Here is a 27,237-nt window from a genome sequence, read left to right as displayed (position 1 = left end):
AACACAATCGCCGCTGTGTGTGTCGTGCTCACTCCTCCACCCGACGCGGCCGGAAACCCCACCCCCACCTCACACAAAGTTGTCAGCACCTCCGATTAGCACTGTTGGCCACGTACGGTGCGAAAGAAGTTCAACATACACACACGTACGTAGCACGGCCGTATGTTGAAGAGTAATCCGCACAGTTGCTAAACGTGTGCGGATCACTCCCGATCGTGCCGGCGGTCGTCTGCGGCGACATTCATTTGGAGGTGTGCATATTGTCTTCCAGCCGACACACACACAATGACACTTTTTTTATCAAGTGCTCCGGAGAAGACTGAGAGAACCAGGACGGCGCGGCGACCCTGACTGGCGTGGGTGACCGAAACGACGGACGCCGCGAAGAGCCGCCGCAGCGCAACCGCAAAATAAAAACCGCTTACACGGTCAGTCTGTCAAACATCCTGGGAATTGACATACTCCATGTGAATTCACATGTGCACCTCCCCCCCCCGCCCCCTTATAACTCCCCCATCACCGTGGCCAAGGTGAATCGTTAACACTCGTCATGCTACACGGAAGCCTCGCTGGGCATCCACCCGAGGCCCGGCAGGGGCAGGCCTCGGCAAGTCCCCATGAGGGGTCGCTCTCCTCTCCTCTCTTTAAGAGAAAACAACAACGACGACGTGCGGGGCACGGACCGCACGGCACGTCCAGCGGTGCCCCTACCCCGCCCCTGGCATTCGCCCGCCCGCTCGTGCAGGCGCATCGCAATTGGCACTGGTTTGACGCGGCTGTCTCTCGTGGGAACACCAGCCGACTCCCGCGTCCGCCCGACGCTGCTCCTCTCACCCGCGTGTCGCTCTTCCCTCCCACCCACGCACAGATTTCTGACGCGAGCCTTAACATTTTTTGCACAACTTTGCATCCGGAACCGCCAACAGTCACCCTCCCCCCGCCCCCCCGCCCCCCCCACCCCCCCACTGACATCCACCCTCACGCACGAGCGGCACACCACCGTGGAAAAGTTACAGCCTCTGTCCGGCTTTTGTCGGAATCGTGCGCGGGGGGGCCAGAAGGCGTGCAGACGGTCGCCGGGGGAAAGGGAAAAAGAGCCCCTCCCCCCCCCCCACTCCCCCCCCCCCCACCGCCGGTCCGTGGCTCGACGCGGCGCATCTTAGCTCGACTTCTTGCTGGCCACCCTCTTTTTCCTCGCCGCCAGCATCTCGTAGAAGGGGTCTTTGCTGATGCTCGCCCTGCAGGGTGGGAGGGGGGGGCACAGAGCGAAAGCGAAATGGTTTTTTTCGTGCGATTCGTATGCAGCAACAAATGATTTGGCGATCGCCGCCGCTGCCGCATTAACAGCGGTGCACAAGCACGGTTGACGACAATGGCACTGAAACAACAACACCGTGTGTTCGCGCGTGTGTGCGGCCGAGCGGTAGAGTAGTGGTTAGCGCGCTGCGCTACAAACCCGGCGACCCGAGTTCAATTCCTGCTCATGACCAATGCCGTTGGCGATTATCCGAACCGGTCCTGGGCCTCCTCTCGGTCAAATGAGTACTTGGTGCGGTGTGTAAACATCGCCACGAGGGAGACAAAGGCGGCAGGGCATGGTGTTGGCCACCCACCCCTTTTTGTGCCGGCCTTCATAGGTGCTCGCTAACAGCACTTGCCCCAACAGTCTGTTAAGGCTATACGGGTGATCTTTGTCTTTTTGTGCGGCCTGAAAAGGAAAATTAAATAATAGGCGACGTTTCGGGCAATGGCCCTTTTTCATAGCACAACGCTGACCCTCGCACATTCGCTATGACGTCGGGCCCAGAAGGGCCTTCTCCCAACGGGCCGACTGCAAAGTGCGACCCCTGAACCTTGGTGTTCCCGTCACCGCCCCTCTGGGGGGGTGGGGCGAGGAATGGGGGGGACGGGGACGGTGGGGTGGGGGGTCGGGTGGGAGTGGTTCGGCGGTGGGATGGGGGGGCACTTACTTGATGCTCTTGATCCACTCGTCGCGCTCCTCCGGCGTCGGCGCGGAGATGCGGTAGACCACGTGGTTGCCCTCCACCACCCGGCCGTCCGCCTCCGTCTTGCACGCCTTCACCAGCCCGCCGCCGTCGTTGTACAGCTCAAAGCAGTTCTGTGTCGGCGGCAGCAGGGGGTGGCGGCAGGGGGCCGAACAAGGGAACGATTGAGAGTTGGAGCGAGCGGTGGAAATTCCACGTTCCCATGGCCGGGGGGTGGGGGGGGCAGGGGGAGTCTATCGAAAGGACAAACCCGCTCGTTGTATCGATCCCGCAGTGACGATGGACCGATGTCAACGCCACCACGGTCAGAAGTTCAACTCGTGGCCTTCCCATCGTGAGCTGGCCTGCGCCTGCGTTAAGCTCCGGGAAATATTTCCCCGCCCCTTCCCCCCCCCCCGAATGCACAGCCCTTTTGTTAGTCCACTGCTGGATGAAAGCATCTCGATCGGGGGGGGAGGGGGGGGGGTTGTTCGACTATACTTCGCCATACTGGTCACGGAGAATGTCACTGAAAACCGCGGCGAGGATTCGAATGCGTGGGTCGTCGGGTTCGTAGTGCAGTGCGCTAACCGCCACACCACCACTCCACCCAGGACAGGCGCCCGTCGCGCCCCGCGCGCTGCGATTCACATTCATTGTCGTCCGCCGTGGGGGGTGGAGTGTGCGGGGTGGAGTGTGCGGGGCGTGGGGTGGAGTGCGCGGAGTGGAGTGCACGGGGTGGAGTGTGCGGGGTGGAGTGCGTGGGGTGGAGTGCGTGGGGTGGAGTGTGCGGGGTGGAGTGTGTGGTGTGGAGTGTGCGGGGTGCGGGGTGGAGTGTGCGGGGTGGAGTGCGTGGGGTGGGGTGCGTGGGGTGGAGTGCGTGGGGTGGAGTGCGTGGGGTGGAGTGCGCGGGGTGGAGTGTGCGGGGTGGAGTGTGCGGGGTGGAGTGCGTGGGGTGGGGTGCGTGGGGTGGAGTGTGTGGGGTGGAGTGCGCGGGGTGGAGTGTGCGAGGTGGAGTGTGTGGGGTGGAGTGCGTGGGGTGGAGTGCGTGGGGTGGAGTGCGCGAGGTGGAGTGCGCGGGGTGGAGTGCGTGGGGTGGAGTGCGTGGGGTGGAGTGCGTGGGGTGGAGTGCACGGGGTGGAGTGCACGGGGTGGGGTGGAGTGTGCGGGGTGGAGTGCGGGGTGGAGTGTGCGTTGTGTGGTTGGACTCTCACCGGCTTCTTGGGGTCGTCCACCTCCCGAATGCTCAGGTTTTCCAGAGGGATGATCCCGCGAGGTTCCTTGTCCTACCCAGACACACGCACGCTCCCCGCGGTCAATTGTCGCTCCCCACGGCCGCTTTTAAAACACTGTCGGTGCGAGCCTTCTCGCCACTCCACCCTGGCCTCAATGCGCACCTAGCCTGGCACAAGTGCCGCCGTAGCGATGTTTCAGACGTAGTGCGGATAACCTTCGACTGGACATCCGTGAAAGAAAAGAGCTTTACAGCTCATCGGAATTCCTCCGGTGCAAACAAATATTCTGTTCGTTCATTATTGGCGAACTCGCATGGGTGCAGGTGTAGACTGGGGCGGGGGGGGCGGGCAGGGGGGATGGGGGCAGGATGGGGGGGCACCCCCGCACTCACTCACCGTGGTGTACTCAAAGTAGTAGAGGCAGTTGTCGGTGAGGATGAACCACCGCCGCTTCCACGTTTTTACTCGGCCGCCTGCAGCGAACACAACAGAGCCCCTGGCGTCAGCTTCAGATAAATAGATGAATGAATGCGTCACCGTGCCGACGACGCCGTAGGATCCATTTGCAGGCACCCCACCGATTTGCAACGAGGCCCTCTCGCACTCTCCCCTCAACGGCCGAGCGGCGAAGAGATCTAATGACGGGCGACCCGAGCCAACGTGATTTTGGTGCCCCGAGCCAGCGAATGGAACTCCCATATTTGTATGGCTGGGACAAGTCTATCCTGCCCTCTCACCGTCATCGCCAACCCTGTCATCCCTGACATCTTGGCCTTGATCATTCCTTACTCCTCCTCCTTCTTTCCTGCCCAGCCCTCCCCCTCCTCCTCCTCTCTCCCTAATGCTGCTCATCTTGAGCCACGTCCACCTCCTCTTTGTCCGTCTCTGGGGGGAGGGGGGGGTGTAGGGGTGGGCATTCGTACCCGGCCTCCCTTTCCCTCGCCCGCTGCTCTTCTCCCTTTCTCCCCAATCATTCTGCAACATCCGTGACTCGGCCGCCCTTCCCCGTGGTGGTGCCGTGCCACGGCTACAACGGATTTGTTTTTTGTGACAACAAAACAAGAAGAAAACGGGGGGGGGAAAAAAAGCACCCGAGGTGGAAACGGAACGACGGCGTCGCAAGGAGCGCATAAAGTGGGGGGGGGCGAGGTGGGGGGGGGGGCGAGGTGGGGGGGGGGGCGAGGTGAGGAGGGGGGCGAGGTGGGGGGGGCGCGAGGTGGGGGGAGCGACGCGAGTGATCGCACGTACCTCCTGCAGCGGGGAGCAGAGAAAGCAGTGAACAGGGAGACAGAAAGCAGCCGTCATTCGTCATTCACCAGGCAGCCGTCACACGTTGACATTATCACCATAGTCATTGTTATTATTCGGAATATCTATTAATACCGGAGGAATCTGACGAGCTCTAAAAAAAAAGAAGCTCATCGTCTGAAAGTCCTCGCCGCGCACCCACCCTAGCTTGAGGAGCCAGCCCTCGCGGTCGGGATTGAAGAAGGTGTGCGTCAGGTCGTTCCCGTCATCCTCGGGGATCTTGAACGGCTCGTTCTTGATGCTTTCGTACAGGTTCTGAAAACGGGGGGGGGCGGGAGGGGCGGGAGATGAGACGCGGGTCGCACGGAACAACGACGACGCCAGGTCAGCCACACCGAGTCAGGCCAGGCCAGGTCACCCACACCGGGTCAGCCACGTCAAGTCAGCCACGCCAGGTCAGTCAGGCCAGGTCAGTCAGGCCAGGTCACCCACACCGGGTCAGCCACGCCAAGTCAGCCACGCCAGGTCAGTCAGGCCAGGTCCACCCACACCGGGTCAGCCACGCCAAGTCAGCCACGCCAGGTCAGTCAGGCCAGGCCACCCACACCGGGTCAGCCACGCCAAGTCAGCCACAGCCAGGTCAGTCAGGCCAGGTCACCCACACCAGGTCAGCCACGTCAAGTCAGCCACGAGGCAGAAAGCCCGGCGTGCACCGCCCCTGACGATGCCCCTCCACCCACCAACCCCACCTCCAGAGCCGTCCCCTAAGGGTACGGCGAATCGAGGGGGCGACCTCCCCGGGTCCAGAACTTATAAATTATGTTTTGGTCCCAGCCCACTGCCAGGGTAGCCCCACCCATTATGCCGGTAGCCCCGCCCACTGCCCAGATAGCTCCGCCCACTGCCCAGGTAGCTCCACCCACTGCCCAGGTAGCCCCGCCTACTGCCCAGGTAGCTCCACCCACTGCCCAGGTTGCTCCACGAGGCCAGATCATTTGGAGCGGGACGACAAAACTCAGATTTTTCACAAATTCTTCACAAATTCTTCATGCGGCCACCAGGGACCGACCCAGGGCCAAGCCCAGGGCATTCGGTGGCCTCGATAAAAAAAAAATGTAAGAGATTCCAAAACGGGCGGTGACGGTGATTCTGCGCCTGGATGGAGCTCGCTCGGTGGGGTTGCTGTGATGGGGGGGGCTGGGGGTGGGGGGGTTGGAGGGATCGGGGGGGGGGTTGGAGGGATCGGGGGGGGGGGGGTGCAGGGCCACCCACCCGGAGCAGCTCCTCCGGCAGGTCGCCCCCGTCGTTGATCCCGCGGTTCATGATGACGAAGCGCTCCACGGTGAGTTTGTCGCGCACGTTGGGGTTGTGCAGGCTCGTGTTGAGCATGATGATGGCGAAGGAGAGGACGTAGCAAGCGTCTGCGGCACAAACACAACAAGGTCCCAACACCGCCCCTACAAACCCCTCTCCGCCGTGTGGCCTTTAACGGACTGTCGGGACGTGTGGCGACGGCGAGCACACGTCGTTGTGGCAGAAAATGTCATGATGGCGAGCTGTAATGATGGCGAGCTGTAATGATTGTGAAATTAATGATTGCGAGCTGTTTTTGTTGAGTCAGCGTACGTGTGTACGTACGTGGATGCGTGTGTGTGTGTGCGTGCGTGTGTGTGTGCGTGTGTGTGTGTGCGTGCGTGTGCGTGTGTGTGTGTGCGTGCATGTGTGCGTGCATGCGTGCGTGTGTGTGTGTGTGTACGTGCGCGTACCGGTGGACTGGAACACCCCGGGGTTGCACTGGCAGTAGCGCGCCGCAAACGCCTCCATCATGCGGTCGATCTTCTGGGCCTCGCCCGGCAGACGGAAGCTCCACAGGAACTGCCTGCATGGACACGGACACCGACACGGTCACGGTCACCGACACCAACGCTGACACCGACATCGTCACGTCATCGACACGGAGGAGATGCGAAGAACTCGCCTGAGAGCTTGCACCAGGTTGAGGTTCGTGAACTCGTGGAGGTCGACAAAGGCCTGCAGCACCTTCAGGTTGAACTCGTCCCTAGGTGGATGCGAACACGGGAAAAGGGTGGACGCGGATCGACAGGCCAAAGGTTAACTCAAGTAAGTTTGTTAAGCGCTTACAACACAACGCCTTCAGTACTCCGATACAATTTCCTCACTACCCATCTGGTATCCAATTAAACGAAACTATTTTGTATTTCGCCAGGTAAGGCCCGGTGAACTTTCTAGCTGTTTCTCGGAAGCGACCTGGCCGCAGCTCAACAAAGTGGCTCATCATCGCGTGGGAATCTAGAGCAACCAATTACTCTGAACGCGTATTGATTCTAAATGTGGAGGGGGAAACCCGGAGGACCCGGGGAAAAATCCACGTGGCCACGGGGAGAGGGACACGTATGTGTAAGGGTTGGGATCAAACCCACGACCTCCTGTGTACCAGGTGAGGTAGGTAACATCTCGCCACCGTGGCGCCCGTTGATGGATAAAGGCCGTTTGCAAGCGGCAAGGCCTCGCTCGCGTGACCATGGGCCGTGTGAAGTGAATTGGCGGCCGTCTCCGGTCCGTGGACCGTCGGCCTCCACCCCCCGTTAGCGCCGCACCTCTCTCCCAGGTAGTCGCCGATGGCCGTCTTGTTCAGCCCTTCACCCTTGTAGAGGAACTGGGCGATGTCTTCCGGTGAGCTCTTGAGCAGATCGTTCTCCACCAGGTAGCGAATGCCCTGTGAATAGAAGCGACGCGATCATTACCATCGTCATCATCATCACCGATCATCGTCAGCCACCGTCCATTGCTGGGCGTAGGCCTCCCTGCCAGGCCGTCCCGTGATGCAACGCTCCACCGAGCACCCTGCACACGAGCTGATTTATTCGCCTCCATCTCCGCGGGGGCTTACGTCCCCTTTGGCTGCCACCCCCGTCATTCATTTTCCACCGTGCTGCAACAGTTAAAGAGTCTTCCGCGTGCATTGGTTCTGCTTCAAGCTCACGACTTCATCGTACAGTTGTGGCAACGAGAAATTGCGAAAGAAAAAAAATCGTGACGTTTAGTTAAGTGCGGCGATCCTACTCTGTGACGATCAAGGAGGGGCCACGTATTTTGATCGTCACAAAGCGAGCAGCCTCCTCCGACACGCCGGGCGCACACGCTGCTCAGCGCGATTTCTGCACTGGGTTCTACGCTCCGACGACACGACGCCGTTATTTTTACGAGTGACGTAAACTGGCGGAAAAAATAAAAACCGCAATTGTTAGATATTTTTTTAACGAAATTTTCGTTTATTTTGAGAAAAGTGAGGTCAGCTGATTTTGGGATGATAATGCCGAACAAAGACTGGTGGAAAAAATAAAAAAACACACAATTGTAATTTTTTTTTTACAAATTTTTTTTTACAATTTTCTTTTTTATTTTAGAAAACTTCTCGAACATGATGAGGGATGCTAATGCCGGAGAAAGAGTGGTGGCGACGGGAGTTCCGCTTGCCTTTTTCGGGTCCATGTTGAACTTCTTGCGACCGGCTGTCATCTGCTTGTTGCGCTGCATGGTTTTACTGCAGGGCAGAGAGAGAGAGAGAGAGACCAGAGATGACGCTTCACCATCACCGCAGGGCGTTTCGCTCACGTTCAAGCCACACTGCCCCAGTCGCCAACAACGTTTAACACTGGCGGTGAAGAACATACGGAGCCACCGCGACTTTGTTCGACGCGGTGGAGAGATGTTCACTCCCTCGCCTGGTACAGAGGAGCGCGTGGGTTCGATCCCAACCCTGACGCCAGATGTATATTTGGAGTTTGCGTGTCTCTCTCCCCGTGATTTTTCTCCGGTTCCTGCGGTTTTTCCCTCGACATTTAAAAGCTTGCGACTTAGAGTATTTGGCTGCTATAAATGTCCACGTGATGCTAAGCCACTTCGTTGAGCTATCATTTGCGATAGCCTGATCGCTTCTGAAAAAGAGCTATACAGCTCAGTGGGCCTTACCTGGTAAAAAAATATATATATTTCATTTATCCCTTTCATCCGTGGGCTATGACCCAATCACCCTGACGCCTGCTGTAAACTCCAAATATACAGCAGGCGTCAGGGTCGGGATGGAATCCACGACCTCCTGCATACCAGCCATCGGGCGCCCCTAAACAACTTCGAAAGGGCCCGAGAACGACATTTATCCATCCCTACGAGCGTCCTCCCTCTGTCCTCCCTTCCGTTTCGCTCCGTCCGTGGCGATTTACTCGAGAAACTTGGCATGACACACTCCTCCCAGCTCTCCTCCCCCAGCTTCTTGTAACTCGTGTTTGAGAGGCATCATTTAAAACTGGCAAACGGCACTGTGGTATCAATTTTAGAAACACGCGCTTCCATCACCGCAGGAGGCCTTTTCGTCGCCATTGGCTGCCGGCCACTTGCATTCGAAAGTCCGATTGGGCCCTAGGTGGGTAGTGGGTTTCCCCCAATTCGTTCACACCGCAGCTGCTCGCGTACGGCAAGTGGCCCGGCTATCGAGTGCGCAGGCGGTGCAACCGCGCCAAGGGCTCGTGGACCGGAGGGGGGGAGGGGGGGGGACGGGGGAGCACAGGTTTTCCAGGCTACAAAGAGGGGGGCCGGGCATAATAGGGTTGACCAAAAACGAAATTTCGATTTAAAGCTTACGTGACTGCAGGGATTCATCTTCTTGGTTCTTTCGGTAAAGTCACGTAGAAGGGCAATAATAAAATAATAAAAATAAAACATAATAAAATAATTCTCACGACGTTTCGGCCACAACGCAAGCATCCGTCGTCAGGTGAAGAACAGGTCTGTCGGAAAGACATCGTCTGAAATAATAAAATGATATTTTTTTTTTCCCTTCTACGTGGCTTTACCGAAAGAACCAAGAAGACAAAAACGAAATGTTAGATCCTCGCAGCATGGCCCGTGCCAATCAGAGGGTGTTACGACACTGTGGCGTGCAGCTGTCTTTGTTGAGAGTCGCAACAAGGAGTGGGACTTGGAGAGCCCGTTGTAACCCGATCGTCCACTGCCAATAGCACGGGGAGGGGGCAGGGGCGAGCGTGCCTTGGTGCCAACACGAACAGGCTCCTGCGTTCAACAGAGGCCTGATGCTGTCAGGGTAGTCCAGCTGCTTGCGGCTGCTGTGCCCCCCCCCCCCCCCACGACCTTCACACTTTAGCTCCCACACCATTCTGCCAATGTGAGCCGGATCTGTCAAGTGGCTCAACGTTGCCAAAAGGCTTAAAGGTGGCAGCGGGCAAAGGCAGCTGCAATCCGCCTGTCATCCCAGGCCAATATCAATAGTTACTCCGTGGCCTCGCCCCCCACCCCCTTCCTGAATAGTCCATCCTCAACACCAAAGACAAAGGTCCCCCCCTGCCGTGTAGCCCTTAACAGACTGTCGGGGCAAGTGCTGTTAGCGAGTAGCAACCTTTGAAGAACGGCACGGCACACGAGCGGGTGGATGGCCAGCACCACGCCCGGCCGCCTTTGTCTCCCCAGTGGCGATGTTTACACACCGCACCAGCTGCTTATTTAAGGCTAAGCCAACCCAATGTTGGCCACGAGCAGGAATCGTACTGGGGTCACCGGGTTCGTAGCACAGCAGCGCGATCATCACTACACTACCGTTCCCCAATACCAACACCAAAAAACAAAGATCCCCCGTGTAGCCTTAACAGACTGTTGGGGCAAGTGCTGTTCAGCGAGCAGCTATGAAGACCGGCACAGCACACACACACTCACAGAACAATTCAGATGTACATAGCGTCTGAGCACAACAGCACAGCGGTACATAGCTGTTGGAAACAGTGCGACTCACGCGCCGTGTACAATCTATTCTGTTCTATTTCGGATTGACAACGCGCCTTTGCAAGGGCGCTTTAAAATGCAAGCCGACGTCGTTCAGAGAGGGAGCTGACGGAATGGATGGAGGGGCTAGGAATGGGGCTGCTGATTGTTGCTGGGGGTAGGCCAGGCAGAGTAAGGTGGAGTGTGATGGTGAGTGACGCTGTCCGATGGGTGCAGCGTGGACGAGAGGCGCTGGGGAATGGCAGCACGAGCGTGAAGTGGTGAAATGGGCATGGATGAGGGGAGGTGATGGGTGGTCGGGGCAGAGGTCTGATGGCCGGGTAGTTGAGCTGATGGAGGAGCACAGCGTAGGGCTGGAGAAGAGATGTGGTTAGATGCACAGCAGTTCCCGAAGAAGCTCCCGACGGTACGTGGAGAGAAATGTCGGACATCGTGCCGAACGACGCGCGGCAGGGCCCGGTGGGGGTGGCTGGGGGGGGCGGTAGTGTGGTGGTTATCGCGCTGCGCTACGAACCCGGCGGGCCGAGTTCGATTCCCGCTCATGGCCAACACCAGTGACGATTGTCTAAACCAGTCCTGGGCTCCCCCCCCCCCCCGAGGTCGACTCAGCCTGAAATGAGGACCTGTGTGCGGTGCGTAGTAAACATCGCTGGCCACCCGCCCACACGTGTGCCGTGCCGGTCTTCATAAGAGCTCGCGAACAGCACTTGCCCCTACGGTCTGCTAAAGCTACGCGGGGGATCTTTGTCTTCAGGGGGGGGGCGGTGGGGGGGATGGGGGGGCGGGGCCGGGAACACGAGGCCTCACGGTCTCACGGTCCCAGTGAAGCGGACCACAACAATAGCAGGCCACCGCTAACCGCCTCCGACACTTATTAATCCGTCCCACGCTTTCACCCCTGGGCGACACCCCCCCCCACCCGCTACCTGCTCCACCTCATCCAGGCCTCGTTTTTCCAGCCCCCCCCCCCCCTCCAAATCGGTGCTAGCTCAGGCATTTGTAGCCGGTGTATAAACAAAGCAGCTGTTAAATTTCGATTTAAAGCTTTCGTGACTGCAGGGATTCATCTTCTTGGCTCCTTCGGTAAAGTCACGTAGAATGGAAACAATAAAAATAATAAAATAAAACATAATAAAATAATTCTCACGACGTTTCGGCCACAACGCAAGCAGCCGTCATCAGGTGAAGACCAGGTCTGTCGGGGAGACAGTGTCTGAATGAAACAGCACCATGCTTGGACGGCGGTGGTCTGCTGGAAGTTGCGGTTGTCATATATCACAAAAACACGCGCGGCTCTGCAAATTCTTGAGCATTTAGAGGAATGAGGGAGCGAGGGAGGGGAAGGACTTTGGGCATATGCACGCACACACGTACCTTCCATCCATGAATTCAATGGTCTCCATCTCATTCATCACGTCCGCTATCTCGTTCTTTAGTCGCTGTGAATCGACAAGACACAAGCGCACGCAACGTGTGCGTTAGACGACGATTCAATTCCCACGCGTTTACGTTTAAACAAGGATTTTAAAAAGATGCAGGCAAGTATTAACAGAACCCGCGTCTCTGCATATAAATACAAACGCGTTTTTAAGTCCATTAGCCCTATCGGTTTTCCAGATGAATACCATCACCACCACCACCACCACCACCATCATCATCATCATCATCGGTAGTAGCAGCAGCAGATAGCCACCACGCTCCAACGTTGATCAACATGTCTGCCTTTACATCATCATCGTCATCGTCGTCGTCACCATCATCCCCCAGCGAGTCGTATACACGACGTCGTGCCCTACTTTGCTCTACTGCTGGACGTTCCGTCAACTCCGCTTTAACCGCCCGTCTGTGGTGCGGTGTGGAGGTGGGGGGGAGTCCCAGTGGGCTTGCTCCGAGTGATTGGGGAAGGCCTCCCCCCCCCCTCCCACAATCAATGACCCCCCCCCCCGCCCAGGAGAGAGAGCGGTAATCGACAAGCGGCGAGGTTAAGAACCCATGACCGCTCGCGAAGGGCTCGAATTTGCATTTCAGAGAGGATGACATTCGCGCCCACGCGCTGAGCCCGGGTGTGGGGCGGTTCGTCGGACAGGTTCAGAGGATGTGCGGCGTCGCAACAGCGGCTGGCGAACTTTGTTGCGATAAATTTCGATTGAAAGCTTTCGTGACTGCAGGGATTCATCGTCTTGGTTCTTTCGGTAAAGTCACGTAGAAGGGAAATAATAAAAATAAAACATTATAAAATGTCGATTTAAAGCTTTCGTGACTGCAGGGATTCATCTTCTTGGTTCTTTCGGTAAAGTCACATAGAAGGGAAGTAATAAAATAATAAAAATAAAACATAATAAAATTTCGATTTAAAGCTTTCGTGACTGCAGGGATTCATCTTCTTGGTTCTTTCGGTAAAGTCACGTAGAAGGGAAATAATAAAATAATAAAAATAAAACATTAGATATTGTTATATTATTTTTTTATGTTTTATTTGTATTACTTTATTATTTCCCTTCTACGTGACTTTACCGAAAGAACCAAGAAGATTGTCGCGATAATAAATCATAGCCGTCAAACCCCTTATCAGTGGCCCCCACCCTACCTTGTTACAGACCAATTCAGACCTTAAAGGTCGCCCCCTTGCCCCCTTAGAAATCTCATCCTGCAAAGTCCCATCACAAGAGAGAAACGCAAACAGACAGACGCATTTGTGTCGCCCCTATTGAAACGGCTGTCCGCCGTATGGACCTGAAAACTCAATTTCCCTGCACAAGAATACGGGGTTGACAGCTGTCATAAATCATAAACGTGGCGGAGGTGCTCCTGCGTTGGCAGTGGTGGTGCACAGTCAACAACAAACACTTTCCGCGTTACTAACGCTGCATACAATCGACAACGATTGGGACAATGGAGGCGACTTCATAGTGCACTGTGGGTAAATGTTGGCGTGAACAGAGGCGCCAGGATATTTTACTCTCCCACGCGCGCCCCCCTCTCACTCCCCACTCTGTCACCCCCCCCCCCCCACTAACCCCCCCCCCTTCTACCCACTCTCACTCTCCCACCCTCTCACTCACTCCCCACTCTGTCACCCCCCCCACTACCTCCCCCCTTCTCCCCCACTCTCACTCCCCCCCCCCACTCCTCCCCCCTCTCATTCCCCCCCCCCTCCTCTCCCTCCCCTCCCACACTCCCCCTTTTTCACCCCCCCCCCCCATCCAACCCTCACCCACCTACTCCCCCTCTCACTCCTTCCCTCTTTCACCCCTTTCCCACACACTCCCCCACCCTCACCCCCACCCAACCCCACTCCCCCCCTCACACCCCTCCCACACTACCCCTATTTTCACCCCCAACTCACCCCCCCCCCACTCTCACCCCCCTCTCACCCCCTTCCCACCCCCCCCTCACTCCTCCCCCCTCTCACACCCCACCACCCCCACTCCCCCCCTGGTAGGTCCGAGTCCTCCGTACGGTTGGAGCTGTGTGCGCTTAGAAGGACACAGCGTGTCAACCCACACGGTTTACCCCCCCCCCCCCGTATTCTTGTGCAGGGAAATTGAGTTTTCAGGTCCATACGGCGTACAGCCGTTTCAATACGGGCAAAACATTTTCTGTCGTCTATTTGTTTGTGTTTCTTCTCGCTTGTGATGGGACTTTGCAGGATGAACGTTGAGATTTTGAAGGGGCACTGATAATGGGTTGACAGCTATGTAGTGGTGAGTGTAGTGGTGAGTGTACTAGTGGTGAGTGTAGTGGTGAGTGTACTAGTGGTGAGTGTAGTGGTGGTGATTGTCTATTTGTTTGTGTTTCTTCTCGCTTGTGATGGGACTTTGCAGGATGAACGTTGAGATTTTGAAGGGGCACTGCTAATGGGTTGACAGCTATGTAGTGGTGAGTGTAGTGGTGAGTGTACTAGTGGCGAGTGTAGTGGTGAGTGTACTAGTGGTGAGTGTAGTGGTGAGTGTACTAGTGGTGAGTGTAGTGGTGAGTGTACTCGTGGTGAGTGTAGTGGTGGTTAGTGTCTATTTGTTTGTTTCTTCTCGCTTGTGATGGGACTTTGCAGGGTGAACGTTGAGATTTAGAAGGGACACTGATAATGGGTTGACAGCTATGTAGTGGTGAGTGTAGTGGTGAGTGTACTGGTGGTGAGTGTAGTGGTGAGTGTAGTAGTGGTGAGTGTAGTGGTGGTTAGTGTACTAGTGGTGAGTGTAGTGGTGGTTAGTGTCTATGTGTTTGTGTTTCTTCTCGCTTGTGATGGGACTTTGCAGGAAGAACGTTGAGATTTAGAAGGGTCACGGGGTGACCAATGAGGTGAGCGTTGGGCCGTGATAAGTGATAAGGTAGGGCACTGCTATGGGGTTGACAGGTACGCGCAGGGGTCACGTGTCCATACTTCACCACACTGGTCAGTGTGAGTTGGTGACGGCGGGGGCGGCGGCGGGGGGGGGGGGGCAAAGACAATGGGGGGCGTGGTAAGGAGTGAGAACAATGGATTGTGGCTGCACTGCCCTCTGCCGGCAAACACTGATTGACAAAAGGGGGGGACGGGGTTTGGAAATTTGTATTCCTATTTTATATTCGAGAAAGAGATGCAGATTTTGTGTTGTTGTAGCTGTTGTTGTTCGTGCAGCGACAGCGGGCGCACGTGCACGGCTACCTGCGCGCGTGCGCCACAGGGAGAGAAGGCGGCAGCGAGAGGCGAGAAAAACTGACGGTGGCAGAAGCAGAAGACGACGGAGGAGGAGGAGGAGGCAGAGGTCAGAGGTCAGGGGAGGCAGGAAGGAAGGAAGGGCGGGCGGGCAGGCGAGCGAGCGAGGAACAAGAAAGGATGGGGAGAGGGGTGGGGAGAAGGGGGGTCGCAGGGCCACAATGGAGGCGAGGTTTCACCGCATGAGTCACGGGACGCGGCGTCCAACCCACTTCCTCTCCGTTGGGACTGCCAGCCTGGACTCACACGGCAAGGCCGTGGCGATAGATACTCCGTGTGATACATACTCCACGTGATACGTACTCCGTGGCAATACATCTCACTCGGCTTCATGGGGATTCAACGCGAAGCAGTCCGGTTGACTGATGAGCCAGAACTCACCGATTCACTCTCGTTCACTGGCGGGTCAGTCGCCCCCCGTATCACTCTTCTATCGCTACTACCGTGGGTCGCCCTGCCCGTGAACTTGACCCGTTGGTTCCTCTGACCAGACCCTTGACTGTTTAGTCACTCGTGCTGTGTTCAGCTTCTCCTGGGCTCACACGGCGAAGCCCGTGGCGATACGTACTCCAGCGTAAAAGCTTCGAGCCTCGAAGCCACCCGTAGGGCATTGCCCCATCGTGGTAAGTATCTACAGTTAGGGATCGGCCGTGGTGAGTCAGAGGATCAGCGATATTTGTACGCGCGGTCCTGTTGAACTGCTTTCGAACCGTACGTAGCCAACCGCGAAGGTGCGGGGGAAAGGACGACAAACGTCAACACAAAAAGCAGTTCTAGAGAAGTGAGTTTTCAATCGAGATGATTTACAAGTGCACAGCTCCGGTGACTTTTGAATATCGGAATGGAAGAGCGTTCCAGACGGCCCCAGAATCGCATGTGAAAGCGCCGCGCGATGCGGTGACCACCGTGTCTGTTCGATGTTTCAGCCAAAAGCCGCCGCCCGCCACCGCTGCTGCGAGGGTGAACGGAGTTTGCGTGACCGTTTACGCTCCTTGACGAGATGCAGCGAGGACTGCGCGTTTTTAAATCCTTTATATTAAGTTCGCTTGCTTGCTTGCTTGCGTGCTTGCTTGCTTACGACCGTGCAAATATTTCGGTCGTTTTTTAACCCACTTCCCGTGATCCAATCGAGCTGACATTTTGCACACAGACTCGTTGTGCGTGACAATTAATGTTCGTGAAAAAATTTTTCCAAAATTTTACACTGTTTAGGGAAAAAAAAGTTAATATTTAATTACCAATTGCTTAATGGTGGCAGGCAATCATCTGACCCATAGGTGGCAGCCATCTCAAGCCAAAGGACGAGAGGACTCTAGCCGCCACGCATATAAAGGATTTAGAGTGAAAAACTTTGTATTTACGGGTTAATTTTTTTTTTGTAAAGTCACAAATCAATTTAGTTTAACAGGGCGCGAACTCGGGGGAGTCGAGGATGAGACGCAGTTGCAAGCGTGACCTGGGTCACCGAAATGACAAACCGCAATCACCAAAAAAAATAAGTTCGCCAATTAAACGGAGACGATCCAGTTCAAATGACATCCAGGATAGAGATTACATCGACAGTAGAGTTGTTTTTTTGGATTGGATCGCGTAAATATAAATGTGCTGTAAGACCCATCACTACCCGACACAGCTAATCAGTAAGGTTTGTCATATGAACAAAACAGCACACCGCTGTGTGTTGGCGAGTAAACCCACGACATCCACAATTCCAGTACTGTGACGTCTTGCGTAATTACAATAACCAGCATCATCAGGCGACAGACAGAATTATGGAGAAATCCTGCTGTTTTGGTCTTACATAGAGGTGGGGGTGAATGCGATGTCGTCGCTTGTGAAGAACGTGGGGGGGAGGGGGATTAGTGTAGTCACATAAATTACAATGTACGTTGGGTTATTCACAGTTAATCAACATACTTAATGTGATGTGTGCACATTACCAATATTAGATCGCCCTCAGCGTGCCGATCAATGCCCCACAGCGGTTGGGGGGGGTATTGATTGGCACATTTGGGGGAAAAGGGCTTCGCCAACAGATGATCGATTCCGCTCGGGGTCTCTCACCTCGATCTCCGCGAGTATCTCCTGCTTGCGACGGCGCACATTGCTCAGCTCCAGCTGCTCCTCGGGGGTCAGGTCTGTTGGCACTGCAACGGCAGAGGGGAGGGGGTGTGAGCCCACAGCCAGGGCATCGTCATGGTCCGGAGTCGGCTAAGTTTGACACCGATCGAGCATCGTTGAGCGCCGCCGGTGGCGAGATGTTAACTCCCTCGCCTGGTGTGCAGGAGGTCGTGTGCTCGATCCCGACCCTTGATGGCTGCTGCTGTACGTTTGGAGTTTGCGTGTCTCTCTCTCTCTCTCTCTTCCCGTGGTCGCGTGGGTTTTTCTCCGGGTCGTCCGGTTTTTCCCTCCACATTTAGAATCAACATCACGCGTTTGGAGCATTTGGCTGATATTTGCACGCGGTAAGCCACTTCGTTGAGCTATCATTGTGGCCAGATCGCTTCTCAAAAAGAGATCTATAGTTCAGTGGGCCTTACCTGGTAAACTAAACAAGTGTTTTATATGAGAATAGATTTTTCCCCTTTTATCTGGCAACAGATATAAGAATAGGAAAACAACTATTCTTATTTTTCGATTTAAAGCTTTCGTGACTGCAGGGATTCATCTTCTTGGTTCTTTCGGTAAAGTCACGTAGAATGGAAATAATAAAATAATAAAATAAAACATTATAAAATCATTCTCACGACGTTTCGGCCACAACGCAAGCAGCCGTCCTCAGGTGAAGACCAGGTCTGTTCATTCTACGTGACGTTACCGAAAGAACCAAGAAGATGAACTATTCTTATATTTTGGTACTGGCAAAGGAGGTCCCATGATGTAATTGTTTTATTATTTTTAGTTTACTACGGCGTGGTCTTTGAAACTGACCGGGCCACTCCAGAGAAACAACCTTTGGAGTAGGCCCTCGTCCCACCAGCGGACGTATGTTAAAAACAACATCATCGCTCATCGGTTTCCTCCGGGACAATTAAAGGGTTCACACCATTCTGATAAACCACGGCGGGACTCTAAGTGACTGTGCCATCGACACCGCCCGGCCCGGGTCGAGACAAATGGAAACAAACCCACAGAGAGAGGTGGGGGGGCCACTTTCACACTTTCAAACTTTCCACGGAGTCCATCAGCGACCGGTGCTGAGCCCCGTCAAACTCGCCCGGGTTTAATCGCAGCCGACGGCTCAAACAGCCGGGATTCGAACCCAGGGCTCTCGACGGTGCCAGCCGAGGCCACCGGGACCCAGAGGACCATGGGCCCAGGGCCCCAAGGGCCCGCTTGCAGGGCAGCGGCAGCGGCAATTGCCCCCCAGAGACCCCTATGGGTGAGTTCGCCCGCTGGCCCTGGGACTCTGCTCATTCGTCGGCAAGAGGAGCGTCCCCCCCCCCACCCCCCGCCGCTGCTGTTCACGAACCGCTGTGCTGAGTGCCGGCGGAGCGTGCCGTGACGTATGTGAATAGTACGTCGAACCGCTTGCGTACGTAGCCAACCGTGCAAATCGGAGGTAATGGCTTCATCGTGCCCCAACACCCGCGCCCGCCCGCCCGCTCGCCTGCCATTTAACTTGAGAGACAATGGAAAAAAAATATTTTACAAATATTTAGGGGGCCACGCACCCCTCCACCACTGACACTGCTTTAGAACTCAAGAGGCGCTATTCAGGTGGAAGGGAACCAAGCGGTGAAATGTGTCGCAGGGATACATCGCAGATTCATAAAAGGGACGATCGACTCCTCGGGGCGTGTTTCCTTGTTGCCGGTACAAGTCTGCGGGTCTTGAACCACCGTCACCATACACAGCCGCGATGGCAAAGTTTACCCAAAATGATCATCCACTCATTGAATTTTCATTTAATTTTTGTTCATCGCTTTACACAGCGTCACTCATGCCAACAGCATCTCACGACACTCATTCTTTTCCCTTCCATTCCATGAACCCCTTGAAAAATTACGCCCCTCTCTTGCCCCGCCCCCCCCCCCCCCCACATCTTTCCTCCTGAAGGAGGGCAACCCCCGTGCAAACCCGACGGCTAACGGCCGCGCAGCCGCCAGCGATGCCGATGATGTCGCCAAGCACCGCCCATCACCTGCCGTCCAGCGGCACGCTTAGGAACAGAGGTGCGACTTTCCACCCCACCCCCCGCCCCTGCCTCCCCCCCCCAATTATCGTTGCGTTGTCCTATTGAGTCGAGTAATGGAACCAGCAATTGGTAAAGGAGCCAAGGAGGGATTTCTGAAATAATCGGAAGAGCCCAGCCGGACCGGAGGTCTTCGATCACTCAAGTCCCTGATGAACCCACAGTTTGTTCTACCCCATTAGAATCCCGCCCCCTACCCCCCTCTTGCAGCTCGCTCATGAGATAATGTTGATGAAATCTGTTCATCCCAACGTACGGCCGTGCTTATCGCGAACTGGGACTCGGTGACCTTATGTTCTTGAAGTCTAAAAAAAAAGCGCAGCGGCCAGTGGAAACGAACGTACAGTGCATAAACCGCGCGCGCACGCAACACACGGACGCACACGCACGGACGCACACTTCCTGTGCCCAAACAGGAAATTATTTAATAGCATTCACATTTCCTGGCCTCCGCCCGCTGGGGATCAGGAACTGGATCAGATCGAAGAGGCAAGGGACGAGAGGCCCTCCGGAGCCGCAAACCCGCGTGACCGTTTGATTGCGCAAACGGAGCCGATTGAAGGCGTCGTGTCGCTGCGCGCTGTGGAGACGGAGTTGGACATCGTTTCCTATGGACACGTGAGAAGACCAAAAATAAAATATCCTTTACATGAGCGGTTCTCAACCCGTGTGGGACTCGCCCGCTCACTCCCGACCCCCACCCCAAGCCTTTCACAGTTGGACGGGAGGGTGCAGTCTGCGGAATGGACACCGTGCAGGAGAAATTACAAATGAAAACGCTGCCACCGTTTAAAGTTTTCACCGACGATGGGGTTTTTTTTGGCTGTTGGTCAAAACAGCCGCCGCCGGGGCAATAACTGGCACACAGAGAGAGCGAGCGAGAGAGAGAGAAACGCCTCCGAGGAGGGAAAAAAAAATCAGGGCAGACCCTGGGAAGAAGATCAATATCGCAGAAAGCCGGAACAGGGGCGAGAACTTTATGTGGGGAGAGCTACAAGCATTGTCTTGGGCGGTACATTTTTATCATTATTTTTATTACGCCGCTGACAAAGACCGGGACTTTTTAACGTCTCAGGGAAGACTTCCAGCTTTCCCAGGACGGCCGCTGCCTCCTCGACAATAAATCGGACGATCCTGGGATTTAAAAAATAAAAAAACCAGGACAGGTGGCAACCCTGGTCCGGAGAGGGCTTGGACGGTTGACCGTCGTGCGCAAACAGGGAGTCGTAGGGCTGCAGCAGGGATAACCCTATTAGCAGAGGGATAGTGCAGCGTAATCCACTGTTGCGCTGAAATTCCAATCATCTACGCGTGGCTTCACCCGGCCTCAGGTGGCTATCGTGGTTTTGCCAGAGTTGATCCAGGCAAGCCCGACTCGTGCTGATGAGACGCCGCGTGGGCGAGTTTGCTTGCATTGAGCCAACGCCGCTGAAAGTGTGCGCTCCTTGAGAGAGAGCCGCGGGGTCGTGTGAGAAATAACTACTCTCAATGCTTATTATCTATGCACGTACGTTGAACTCCTTTCGCACCGTACGTGGCCGACCGTGCTAATCGGAGAGGCGGCTCTGCGAAGGAGAACGCGCCGTCTGAGAAGCGAGGTCAAACACACCCCCGCGCCCCCCCCCGCTCCCCCGTTCCCCCCACCACAACTTGCAGGGGCGCGGGGCAGAAGAGAGGCCCTCATCAAGCAGTGGATTTGACAAAAGCGGCCAGACGTGAACGCACGCGTGCAAGTCAAACCTGCCAACAAAAAGTTCAGCAACGGCTTGAAATTGGCACACAGCCTCCGTCGCCATCGTTGCCATTGTCATCACCATCGCACCTTGCGCTAAACAGGTGCGCTTCTGCGGCCGTCTGGAACGCTCTTCCTTCCGATATTAGCAAGCCACTGGAGCTATGCACTTTTAAATATAGATTGAAAGGCTCACTTCTTTAGAACTGCTCTATGTGTTTTAAGTTTGTTGTCCTTTCCCCCGCACCTCCGATTAGCACGGTCGGCTACGGACGGTGCGAAAGAAGTTCAACATACACGCGTACACGTACGTACGTAAACCCACCGGGGTAAGCGCGTGGCAGAAGAGCCAGGACTCGGACACATCGGCTCTGTCTGCCCGTCCGTCCATACCTGGGGCGCTAGAATCCACATACAAATGGTGCAATACGAATGCAGTGTAAAGTTGCATGCATTACGCCCGTACGGTTGAACTTCTTTCGCACCGTACGTAGCCGACCGTGCTTATTGGTGGCGTGGTGGTGGTGGTGAGGTGGGGTATTACGTCGTTGAAAACCGGACACGAAACCGAAAACCGGACACATTGATCAAAAGGGAGTGTGCAGTAAAAGAGGTCTTTGAAAAAAAGTCACTTGTTTCCCTGGCTGCTATGGTTGGCTCTGTCTCTCTCTCTCGCGCGCTCGCGGGACAGGAATCGCCTGCAGCCTCGCTCGGCAGAGCCGCTGTTACTGGGAGCCCCGGCTTCCAAGCCCGAGTGCAGACAAGCAGAAAATGAACATTACATAAATGCGTTGAGCCCACACGCGCAAACACACCGGGTTGGCGGGGCTGTCTGTTCATCGAAGCTTGCAATCAAGAAGGTGGGGGAGGCAGCAGGAGGAGGAGGAGGATGATGCGGAGGAGTGACGTTTGTCATCAACTTAGCCGCGGTGTATTTCCACGCCGCTGAAAGTCGCTTCAGGGCTAAGAGAATCAAATGCTCGCATCGCAGAAAAATGTAAACGCTGGACCGATTTGCGGTTGAAGATGGGTGGTGTTGTTGTTGACGCGCTTGCCGAGCACAGGGCCCAAATGGGCAAAAATGGCAATCGGTCAGCAACAAGCGGCACCGGTAACACTTGCAACAGGTTTTATTGGAATTGAGCGAAGTTAGTTTGTTGTTGTCAGAGCTTGGGATGGGGACGACGACGACGATGATGATGACGGGAGGAGAGGATTCCAAAGTGGAGCGGTGCGAGGGGAAGAAAGGAAAAATGAGAGGTGCGGTGAGGTGACCAGCAGTGTGGTGAGCGGTGGTGGTGAGCGGTGGTGGTGAGCGGTGGTGGTGAGCGGTGGTGGTGAGCGGTGGTGGTGAGCGGTGGTGGTGAGTGGTGGTGGTGAGCGGTGGTGGTGAGCGGTGGTGGTGAGTGGTGATGGTGAGCGGTGATGGTGAGCGGTGGTGGTGAGCGGTGGTGGTGAGTGGTGGTGGTGAGCGGTGGCTGGACAAAGGACGGCCCGGATGAAACAGTCAAGGGTACCAACTGCGGCTCGCAATTGGTACCCTGAGTTGTGACCAACGCTCAGATTAGTTTTTCCATTTTAGTTTTACTTTCATCAAATTGTTCCAACTGTTAACGCTATCCATCCGTGCATGGGGGGGGGGGGGGGGCGGGTAAATGTGGGGGGGGGGGGGGCATTATCTCCCTGGAGCGCCCTTTAGTGGAGTCACTTCTGCCAACAGTGGCATTAAGCAAGCAGTTGCAGGGCTGCCTCCTCTTTTTTTCAGCAGCGACCTGGGCCGCAAACGATAGCTCAACGAAGTGGCTTAACGTCGCCGTGGAAATTTAGAGCAGACAAATGCTCTAAACGCGTGATGTCGAGGAGGACCCGGAGAAAAAAGATACATGCGACCACTGGGGGAGAGAGAGAGAGAGACGCAAACTCCAAATACACAGCAGACGTCAGGGTCGAGATCGAACCCACGACCTCCAGTATACCCGGCGAGGTAGTTAACATCTCACCACCGTACCTTAGTCGACTGGTCAATGTGACACACACACACACACCATGGTGGTATAGCAAAGTAATCATGTATGCACAGACGCAGCCTACATAATTGATAGACTGGAGACACGGACTTGACAGTTTATGAATTAAGCGTCACCTGGCAAGCTGCAGAGCATCTGCCGCACGAGGCAACGGGCCGACTCGGCGCACAGAAACAGCCGGAACACCAACATTAAATGGCAATAAACAGAGCTCTTTCCCACCACGAGACTTGGGATCGGAGCGCATGTTGTTCGGCACCATGTCAGAAGTTTTTCTGCAGGTGCTAGGGCGCCACGGTGGCTAGGAGATGTTAACTACCTCACCTGGTATACAGGAGGTCGTGGGTTCCATCCCTACCCTGACGCCTGCTGCTGTGAATTTGGAGTTTGCATCTCTCTCTCATCATCATCACGGTGGCTAGGAGATGTTAACTACCTCGCCTGGTATACAGGAGGCCGTGGGTTCGATCCCATCCCTGACGCCTGCTGCTGTATATTTGAAGTTTGCGTCTCTCTCTCATCATCACGGTGGCTAGGAGATGTTAACTACCTCGCCTGGTCTACAGGAGATCGTGGGTTCGATCCCATCCCTGACGCCTGCTGCTGTATATTTGGAGTTTGCGTCTCTCTCTCATCATCATGGTGGCCAGGAGATGTTAACTACCTCGCCTGGTCTACAGGAGATCGTGGGTTCGATCCTGACCCTGACGCCTGCTGCTGTATATTTGGAGTTTGCGTGTCTCTCTCTCATCATCATCACGGTGGCTAGGAGATGTTAACTACCTTGCCTGGTATACAGGAGGTCGTGGGTTCGATCCCATCCCTGACGCCTGCTGCTGTATATTTGAAGTTTGCGTCTCTCTCTCATCATCATGGTGGCCAGGAGATGTTAACTACCTCGCCTGGTCTACAGGAGATCGTGGGTTCGATCCTGACCCTGACGCCTGCTGCTGTATATTTGGAGTTTGCGTGTCTCTCTCTCATCATCATCACGGTGGCTAGGAGATGTTAACTACCTTGCCTGGTATACAGGAGGTCGTGGGTTCGATCCCAACCCTGACGCCTGCTACTGTATATTTGGAGTTTGCATCTCTCTCTCATCATCATCACGGTGGCTAGGAGATGTTGACTACCTCGCCTGGTATACAGGAGGTCGTGGGTTAGATCCTGATCCTGACGCCTGCTGCTGTATAGTTGGAGTTTACGCCTCTCCCCCCGTGGTCGCGTGGATTTTTCTCCGGGTCCTCCGATTTTTCCCTCCACATTTAGAAACACGAGTTCAGAGTATTTGACTGCTACTGTAAATCTCCACATGATGATAAGCCACTCCGTTGAGTTATAATTTGTGAGAGCCAGGTCGCTTCTGGGAAAGAGTAACGCAGCTCAGTGGGCCTTACCTGCTCAAATTTCAAATTGTTTAGTTTGGTTCTTTCGGTAAAGTCACGTAGAATGGAAATAATAAAATAGTAAAAATAAAACATAATAAAATAATTCTCACGACGTTTCGGCCACAGGTGGAGAACAGGTCTCTCCACCTGAGGACGGCTGCTTGCGTTGTGGCCGAAACGTCGTGAGAATTATTTTATTATGTTTTATTTTTACTATTTTATTATTTCCATTCTACGTGACTTTACCGAAAGAACCAAGAAGACGAATCCCTGCAGTCACGAAAGCTTTAAATCGAAATTTCTAGTTTCAGTTCAGCTTTTGCAGGAACTGAACCGAGCGGCTCGCTGTCAGTTCCCGGTGAAGCTCCCGGCCGTGTGCGTGCGCACGGCACGAGCCGCCAACGCCGCGTGCGGCTCGACCGCGAACACTCAGCGCGCGCTGCAGCGTCAACAATTGTTACGTCGAGGAACACAAACCGTCATCACGCCAACTCCGCTCAGCCTCGCAGCAGCAGCAGCGGCGGTGGCTTTGTCGCCTGGCCACCGAACAAAGGCGGTGGTCACCGCATCGCGCGGCGCTGTCGGGTGCGCCATCTGCGGCCGTCTGGAACGCGCTCTTCCTTCCGCATGTTAGGAAGCCTTTGGAGCGGTGCACTTTTAAATCGTCTGGATTGAAAACCTCATTTGTTTAGAACTTCTTTTTGCGTTTAGTTTGTTGTCCTTCGCCCTCCGCCTCTCCCGCAGCTCCGATTAGCGCGGTTGGCTTGCGTACGGAGATGCGGAAGAAGTCCGACGTACAGTGCATACGGACGGCGAGAAAGTAATCTGATGTTCCTTATCTCCAGGAGCTCACTGCCCTGGACACCGTTGACCTAACGAATGCGCACCACGAGGCAACCGAGCTCACACATTGCCTTCGGAGGATCTGTCCCACTGCGGTTGGGCAATGCATGTCGCACACAGCGCAGCGCACTCTTTGCCCGTCAAAGACAACCGCACACACGGGCGAGGGCTAAAGTCAACAACAGCAGCAGCAGCAACCGCAGTTTCCATTTGCCACTAAGTGTAAAAAAATATCGGCTGTTCGCTACAAATTGACAGTGATGTTGCCACAGCGCTTGCGTCAGGCCAGGTGCACTCCGAGGCCACGTGAAGCATCCAAGACTCTCCGCGCCACGCCGCCCCCACCGAGGAGAGAGCCTCCAGGAGCTGAACGAAAACCAAAGCAACGAGGCAATGCCTACAGCTGGCCACGCAAGAGGCCAGGATCCGATACAAAGCGAGAAAATAAACGAGTGCGCAGTTGCAGCGTGACTCGTGGTACGCACGACGTGTGAGTGTTGAACTTCTTTCGCTCCGTACGCAACCAACCGTTGCCAATCGGAGGTGCGGAGTAGCCGCAGCCGTCGCGGTGAGAGGCACTACTGAACGTGGTGTGCCGTGCGTGCGTGCAAATATTTTCCTCTCGCTGCCCGCGACTAAAGAAAGGTGGAACGCAATGACAACGACAACAACAACAACCGCCGTTCGCCACTAAGTGACGTCTGCTGCGGCGCTCGTACCAGGCTAGGTGCACGGACGCGACTGACCGGCTACCGACCTCTGCGTCTGCGCGGGGCCCCCTTGGCCCCGTTGTGGTTGAGGCTGTGGGAGCGCTGCACGGAGACTCGCGTGGTCGTGCCGGTGCCGCCACCGCCGTCGTCATCGTCACGCTTCTCATCGCGGCCTCGCAGCGACGCGGTCCGCGTGAGAAAGCGGGCCACGCGGCCCCCCGAGGAGGAGGACGTGGAGGTGGTGGTGGAGGTGGAGGAGGACGAGGAGAAGGATGAGGACGAGGCGAGGCGGCGCTGTATGCTGGCTCTCACGTGCGACATTCGCAGCTTGCCTTGCATGGCCAAAACTTGAGCGCACTGATTTTATACGCGTAAAATTTCGCTTTTTTTACTCTCGCTACGCGAGTTGAAAAACAATTGTACGTAGAATCGGAAGAAAAATATATTAATTGCCTACGTTATAAATTGGACGTGAGAAACAAAAATCTGACGGACTCGTTCAAATGTGCACGGAATACGACGTAAAACTCAGAAATCAATAAATAAAAGCCGATTTGCATTGACGTTCGTCAAGCAAAAAAATATTGCTAACAAAAATAAATACCGCCGATCTAATATTTAACAAAACATTTTTTTACCGACTAACGCTCGCGTTCAAACCGAACACGACAAAAAAAACAACGCTCGCTCAAGAATAAATACAAACGCAACAGATCGTGCGCTGGGCTACCGACACTATCCCTGACTTAACAACAACGGAGCTTCGCCAATCCGCCAAAACTCGCTTAAAGGTTGGCTAACGATCGAGGGCTGCCACAGCGGACGAGCGGAGCGGAGCGTTGCGCTCGTAGGCACGGGAGCCGGCGTGTGAGAGGCGAGCGTCAGAGCTCGCTGACTCCAACGCCCGCCGTGACTCACGCAGCAGAGCGTAAAAGTTCACTTCCTTCAATTGGACCTCGCACAAATGTACGAGGTGCAGGGTGGAGCCACGATAGAACTTGGTGGTGGTGGTGGTGGGGGGTGTTGGTGGCGGTGGTGACGGTGGGGTGGGGTTGGGTGCTTTCCAACAACAAAATAAACGATTACGCCATCGTTGACAGATTTGTCGACGTCATTCACAGCAGCAGCAGCAACGGTCGCTGTGGACAATGGTGAATGTATAACGTAAAAAGGTGTAAAACATATAATATAAAATAGGCAACCGACGGATAACAAACGCACGCTTACTGCATTAAAGGACTGCTGCCCCTCTTCTTGGTTCTTTCGGTAAAGTCACGTAGAAGGGAAATAATAAAAGAATGAAAATAAAACATAATAAAATAATTCTCACGACGTTTCGGCCACAACGCAAGCAGCCGTCTTCA

The 27,237-nt window shown here is 55.1% G+C and overlaps 1 protein-coding gene across 2 annotated transcripts; it reads right to left on the bottom strand.

The window, feature by feature from the left end:
* Positions 1-1,104: 1,104 nt before the first annotated feature.
* LOC133346526 (cytohesin-3) lies at positions 1,105-26,839 on the bottom strand. Of its 2 annotated transcripts, XM_061558181.1 has the most exons (13): positions 25,921-26,839; positions 17,043-17,125; positions 11,657-11,721; positions 7,967-8,033; positions 7,087-7,205; positions 6,443-6,527; positions 6,235-6,343; positions 5,741-5,889; positions 4,671-4,783; positions 3,617-3,695; positions 3,200-3,271; positions 1,971-2,119; positions 1,105-1,238 (listed from the first exon to the last, which is right to left on the bottom strand). In XM_061558181.1, the coding sequence occupies exons 1-13, from the start codon at positions 26,210-26,212 to the stop codon at positions 1,160-1,162; spliced, it is 1,461 nt and encodes a 486-aa protein (XP_061414165.1). In that variant the 5' UTR covers positions 26,213-26,839; the 3' UTR covers positions 1,105-1,159. The 2 variants fall into 2 exon arrangements, with proteins under 2 accessions (XP_061414165.1, XP_061414156.1); XM_061558172.1 differs by lacking the exons at positions 6,443-6,527; positions 7,087-7,205; positions 7,967-8,033; ... (1 more) ...; positions 17,043-17,125; positions 25,921-26,839 and having other exon boundaries at positions 4,674-4,783; positions 6,235-6,383.
* Between the last annotated feature and the right edge of the window lie 398 nt (positions 26,840-27,237).

The sequence above is a fragment of the Lethenteron reissneri genome, chromosome 3, assembly GCF_015708825.2.
Source record: "Lethenteron reissneri isolate LAM-NWPU_2019-01 chromosome 3, ASM1570882v1, whole genome shotgun sequence".
In the NCBI taxonomy this organism is placed as follows: Eukaryota; Metazoa; Chordata; class Hyperoartia; order Petromyzontiformes; family Petromyzontidae; genus Lethenteron; species Lethenteron reissneri.
The sequence above is the reverse complement of the archived record's forward strand: the minus strand, read 5'-3'. Positions and strand labels throughout refer to the sequence as shown.